Source organism: Halichoerus grypus, chromosome 8 (genome assembly GCF_964656455.1).
Source record: "Halichoerus grypus chromosome 8, mHalGry1.hap1.1, whole genome shotgun sequence".
Taxonomy (NCBI): Eukaryota; Metazoa; Chordata; class Mammalia; order Carnivora; family Phocidae; genus Halichoerus; species Halichoerus grypus.
In genome coordinates this window covers 61,452,090-61,458,225 of record NC_135719.1, presented here as the reverse complement: position 1 = coordinate 61,458,225, position 6,136 = coordinate 61,452,090, and the positions used below count along the sequence as shown (strand labels likewise).

The 6,136-nt window shown below is 38.7% G+C and overlaps 1 protein-coding gene across 7 annotated transcripts in view; it reads right to left on the bottom strand.

The window, feature by feature from the left end:
- Positions 1-289: 289 nt before the first annotated feature.
- The window catches only part of DMXL2 (Dmx like 2), a 147,321-nt gene continuing 141,474 nt past the window's right edge, over positions 290-6,136 (bottom strand). For all 7 annotated transcript variants that reach the window (XM_036116616.2, XM_036116615.2, XM_036116619.2 and 4 more), the window contains 6 exons: positions 5,913-6,040; positions 5,313-5,390; positions 3,810-3,901; positions 3,123-3,175; positions 1,855-2,072; positions 290-1,711 (listed from right to left, as the gene is read on the bottom strand). In XM_036116616.2, the coding sequence (XP_035972509.1) occupies positions 1,502-1,711; positions 1,855-2,072; positions 3,123-3,175; positions 3,810-3,901; positions 5,313-5,390; positions 5,913-6,040 (779 nt within the window). In that variant the 3' untranslated portion in view covers positions 290-1,501. The remainder of the gene's footprint in view (positions 1,712-1,854; positions 2,073-3,122; positions 3,176-3,809; positions 3,902-5,312; positions 5,391-5,912; positions 6,041-6,136) is intronic.

Sequence of the window (6,136 nt, the reverse complement as noted above, 5' to 3'; positions counted from 1 at the left end):
CTATTCCCAGCTCAGCTCCTTCACCAGGGTCAGCACCAAAATCAGCATTTAATTCAATAAGCGAGACAAGGTACAGTCACGTTAGTTCTTACCCAACTAAATCCCAGTGCTGAGTGCCTTCTGTCTGGCTCACCACTGCATCCCATTTCCTAGAATGGCTTCTGCTACAGAAAGTACTCAGTAAATATCTGTGAATAAATGAAGAGCCTAGTAGCTTAAAAATTCTTTTAACAGTCAAAGATTTACTCAAATTAAAAATACTTTTAAAGAAGGCCAGACCAAACTAAGGTAAAACTCTAACAAATAACATTTATTTTTCTTTTACATATGTATTTCACAGCCCGAACATCACATCGCCTTCAGAGAAAGGTGCTTTTATGCCATTATATTTTACTATTTACCACACAGGCATTAAACATTCTCATTAACATGATGAGACAATTTGCTGGTAAACATTTAAACACACAGACATTGGTTTCAATATCTCAAGAACATTTTTTGGTCATAACCAAGGAGGTACATCAAAATATGACAACACTGGCTAATAATTTATAAGCAAATAATATTTTAACTCTGCATAGTTTATACAATAGGCTGTGGTAATAAATAATATCACCAATCTCATCAACTATTAACTGGCCACAAAAAGCCCAACATTCATTTAAATTATGATATGAAATGCTCTATTGGTGTAGTTTCAACATAGCCTTAAATGTGGCGGGTGTTTAACCCTGAAAGAAAAAGTACTAAACTGGTATGTTTGGTCAACTACAAATATGTCATGTTCACATATTACATTCCTAACATGAAGGCAGATATTTAAATAGAAAAACTAGCAGTCCAAAAAAATGTGAGTGTGCAAATTGTAAGGAAAACGTTGCATTTAAATTTGCACTCATTTGCAAGTTACAGTACTAGCTCAGTAAAAACACTAACAGGAAAAATAATCAGCAGGGAAGAATGGAAATGACCTCTTCCAGCAGAGAACTAGTCACTGCTCCCTGTGCCACAGCAGAAAAGGTTCCTGGTGATCTAGAGCTGCTCACACCTTGTGACTATCCTTCCCTGAACACAGGAGCCTGCGGGCATGCTTCCATCAGTGGTAAGACTAGGAAGAAAAACCTGAACCAGCAACATGTTCCTCCTTAATTTGGTATAAAGGTCCTTCCCATTATTATAACTTACTAACAGGCTAACTTTCTAACCTCAAATGTTTTCTGAATCAGGTTCGCTAAAGGCTGTAAAGAATAGCTACCCTTCATACAACACTAGGGTTTTGTTTTGTTTTAAAGTATGTCAGCATGATAACAAGGTACATGCACAGTCATTCTACCAACCTGTATGGGCAACGCTCAGCTTGGGTCAGCCTCAGATTCTACACAGAGATTCTCTGCATTGTTTTCAGTGTGTGAACAGCTGCTTGGGAAGCAGAAATGCCTATTCGTTACTACAGTGTATTTTAATTGAAATGTTTATAAAAATAAAGCCCCGATCCTGAAGTCTAGAGAATGTCAAGAATTCTGTTGGGGATGTTAAAAGCACTGGGCAACACCCTGGTTTTTAGTGTGCCATCGGCCCCACAGGAAAAGATCCGGTTGCCTGGGATGATGTCGATCTGCATGACGCCAGCCCCAAGGTTTCTGAATATGGACTGCTTAGCGTGTTCGTTTTTGAACGAATGAATCAGGCCATGGCCCGTCAGCCTCCAAACCTGTTGGAAAAGAGTAAAAACACAAAGGGTAAGTTGTTAGAAAAGACAGAGAGACCAAAGAGTGCAGGGGAGTTTCTGTTCCCCAGTCTTGACAGCATCTACAGATAATATTCAGCACCTTCCAACTTCTTGCACCAACTCACCTTTATGTTCCCTTCTGCTGAACCTGTAGTAAAATATTCCTCGCAAGGATCCAGAGCCAGAGCCTTAATAGCGGAGTCATGTGCCTGGAATGTGTGCATCAGCTGTCTCTGCCTGATGTCAAAAATGCAGACACAGCCTTTCCTACCCCCAGATATTAGGAGCTGCTGTTTGGGCGCATACTGAAGGACCGTGGCGCCATGATCGTGGCATGTGAAACCTGAAGAAGGAAAACACCAGACGTCTTTCCCAGACAATTTCTATCCTGACAATTCTGGTAAGGTTTAAATGTACATTTAAATAACACAGAAACTACTGACAAATTTTTCATTTTAATTTCTGTAATCATGATCCAAGTATTAAAAAAAGATCCCAAGCAATGACAGAAAAAAGGTTCTTATCCATAATCTCAATATGAAAACACATGCAGGAAGTTTAAATGTTAAGCCCAAGCTCAGTTACGCTGCCTCGCTAGAAGTGCAGAGGAGCCCAAGCTTCTCAATGATCCATTCAGCCAGCACATTAATGCCCACCAGGACAAGTATCTACCCTTTCCTCGTTCCCGCCCAGACAGCCTCGTCACAAGTTCGTGTCAGGTAAGTCACAAACTCAACTACAGTTGTGTGAAAATGACCCGTTACAAGGTGAGGAGTTAGCTGTCCCAAGATCCTCTGCATTTTAATACAATTAAAGCCTTAAACCAGTATGTGGTAAATCTTTAAGAGTTGTTAATTCTTCACAGAAAAACAATTTGCGATCAAATAAAATGGAGAAATAACTATACTTTCAAAACGTGTATCAGTACAAAAAAAGACTGAAAAATCTTTCTGTAAAAGAATCCACCTAGTTATGTTTAACCCAAATGTACTGGAGCATGGAGCCTTCTCTCAACAGCATCACAGGAAAAAGGGCTCTCTTGGACACCAATTGGAAAAACAGTCTTAAAAGGAATAATATTTAAGTGGCATTGTTCGTATTTCTTGTTCTTATAAGGTTAACTTTTATTTTATAGGTAGGTATAATTCTTTAAAATACCTCCTTTCTACTGAGCTCAAATACTTTGCAACTAATTCCTAAAAAGGAATCTCCATGTCATATTTTCCAAATAGAATACAAAATAAAGACTATTCTATGCTAGCTGGATAGCTACCCTCAGCAAGATAGCCAGATACTCATTTATAACCCATGAATAAACACTCACTGGTTAGAATAAAACCAGGAAAGCATTCCTTCATAGTGTACTAAAAATCACAGACCTTAACTCACTTACCATGAATGAGGCTGTTTCCAGGTGATATCAATGTGTCCCAGAGGCATACATTTCTTATAAAGAAAACACAACAATGGTTCATGATGTGTTTTTTGTTACTGACTTCAAGTCAAATATTTTTACTCATTGCATCTTACTATCTTTTTTGTTCACTCGTATTCATAAAGCAATGATTCTCAACTAGGACGAGGATAGAAGCTAAGAGTTTATCCTTTTCGAACCGCACAGTTCTATCTCACATGGTCCCATGTGTCTCTGCCATCTCATCCCCCAACCCCTCATTTTTCCATTACCACTCCAGGGAAACTGAGGCACAACTTCCTGGGGAGAAGGGATGCTTCTGACCCCCAGGGGTAACCACTGCCAGTAAATGAGAGGTTTTATTCATGGCATGTGTTGCCAATGAGAGCAGTGTCAGGTCAAAGAAATATCCAGCATGGTGGCTACAGAGTCTCAAGACATTGTCAACAGCAAAAAAAAAAAAAAAGGAAGCTTTAACATAATTACATATGCTTATTGAGAGTCTACATTAGGAGTACTTGTTTCTTCTTAATAAGGAAAACTGAGATCATTATGTAACAAAGTTTTTGTATTCACGAGGTGGAAAAACTCTACTAAGTAAAAAAGTCCATACTTTGCAGCAGAATACCTTTCTGCTTATTTCTTATGATGCTTCTGTCAACCTACCTATTGTCATTGGACTGTCCAGAGGTGGCAACCAGACTTGAAGAGGTGATAAATGCGAAGTCACTTGTGGCTTTACTGTGGCACTGCCAACTCTATGAGAAACAAAGTGCAAGTGATGTTACCTAGAAGCCCCAGACAATCTGCAATCACACACACACAGTTCTGCTAGCAGCATACGCGGGAACTAAGAACCATCGTTAAACATCTAGAATAGAGAATAAGTGAGAAGAGCATTAGCTATCATTTGCATATTATTTAGCTAATATCCAATGGTATTTTAAAACTGGAATAATAAAAAATATGGAATTAAAGGGTTTTTTTTTTTTAGATTATCTAACAAAGGAACAGGATGAACTTAACCTAGCCATTTAATTACATTAAGGGCCCAATCAAACTCACTGTTAATGATCTCAAATACATTTAATAAATCTTACATAATAATATAAATCATAATGAACAATAATGACCCAAGGAGGGAAACTCCTACATGCCCATCTCGTAGTCTTAGACTACAGTGTGAAGAGCTCAAGTCAAATTAACTTTGTAACCTAAATGCAAACATCCACCTTCCTTACCATCTCTTTCCTTCCACTTGAAGACCTTTAGCAATAATAAAAACAAGGTCAAAAGTGGTCCTGCCAATTATCTACGGGCTTACAGCTGCCCCCAACCACTCCTAAAGATGGTCCAGCACTGTGGGAAATGATTTACTGAGGCAGGCATGACTTTGCTTGTTGGATCAAGTGAATGAATAGAAATCTGGAGGCAAAGACCCAGGAGGGTGTCCAGGTATTTTAAAATAGACATTCTCCTGTTTGGAATTATCATGGTATTGATCTGAGCGAAGACAAAAGGATAGATTCAAGATCACTTCCATTTCTGTAAAGACTTTATGATAGTCTACAGGGCACTAATTCAAGAGAAATAGCTTGTCTCATATACATAATTAAAACCATATATATAGTCTAGAAAAGAAAATTAAAATCAACATATATGAAGCCTGAAGTTCTGTACAAGACGGCACTACCTTCCAGCCCTCCTACCCTACCTGAGCCCCCACCAGGTAAAGATAGGTTTGTCTGCACCACCAAATGTTTTAATACGATTTGGATTAATGAATGAACATACTGGGATTTGTTAATTTAGTAAGAAAAATTCTGAAGCAAATTAGAATACACAAAACTTGTTAGAATTTTGTAGTGATTCATTTTAGGTACCATATTAAAAATCTATCAAGAAGTTAAGAGTTTTCAAAAAAGTAGGACCACTTACAGGGAAATCCCCTGAACATTTTCAAATATAAGAGTCATCCTTCAAGTTCTGAAAAGCAAAGTCATTTCGGTTTAAACTAGGGCAATAATGGGTGCTGTGCTGCTGGGCGGAGGTGTCTCCTCCTCAGCAGATCCAATGAGTGAATCTCCAACGAGATTCAGTGTCTGCAACAGACACTTCATAAACAAAGCAGCCTCTCTCTGTGCTCTGGGAATGCCGAATGATACCTACCATGTAAGGTTTAGGATTCGATGCCGTTTGGTTTACTTGCCAGATACTCAGAAAACCCTCTCCATCTGCAACACCACACTATAAGAATGGCATAAAAAAACACAGCTTCTTAGTAAGCATATCAAAGGCAAAATCACTGATGGAGAGTCACTCAAACCTCACTCAACATTCTGCCTACACCTATTTCTATTACCGTAGTTCCTACGAAAGTCAGGCACCATAAATATCCTGCAACCTTATTTAAGTGCTTTTCCACACCTATTTCATTTTCCTCCAAACGTCTCTAAGATAATTTAGTAAGAAACTGGAAGGTTTTTCTCAGGTGCTTGACTGAGCTTATAGGCACCACCAACACACTCAACAGAAAGAGTTCTTTACCTTCACAGTATTCAAGATCTTTAAATGGATGACTGATCCATACAAAATTTCGAAGACCTGCGCTTTGTTGGGAGCCAAGAGGAGTGTATAAGCAGAACCCAATAAACTGCCTGCCCAGCTTAAATCCAGGTCACTGAACTGGTTTTCAGATGTAGTTTTACTAACCATCTACTCATAAATATCTTTTTCAGATGAATTTAGCAGTAAGCCCCAAGAGCCAACCTTGTTGCCTTGTGAATTAAAATATAATCTGGTAACTCTTGCGTTGCCAGCTTGGCGGAAACAGACAAGTTGCTGAGGTCGTGTCCATTCAAACATTCGTACACTGCCATCCTGAGCACCTGTAAGATCTGAAACAAAAGGAAAAGCAGAAAATAAGAAATGAAAAAACTACAGAGTTCCAGTATTTCCCATTCTATAAATGAATTTCAGAATGACAGAGGCCA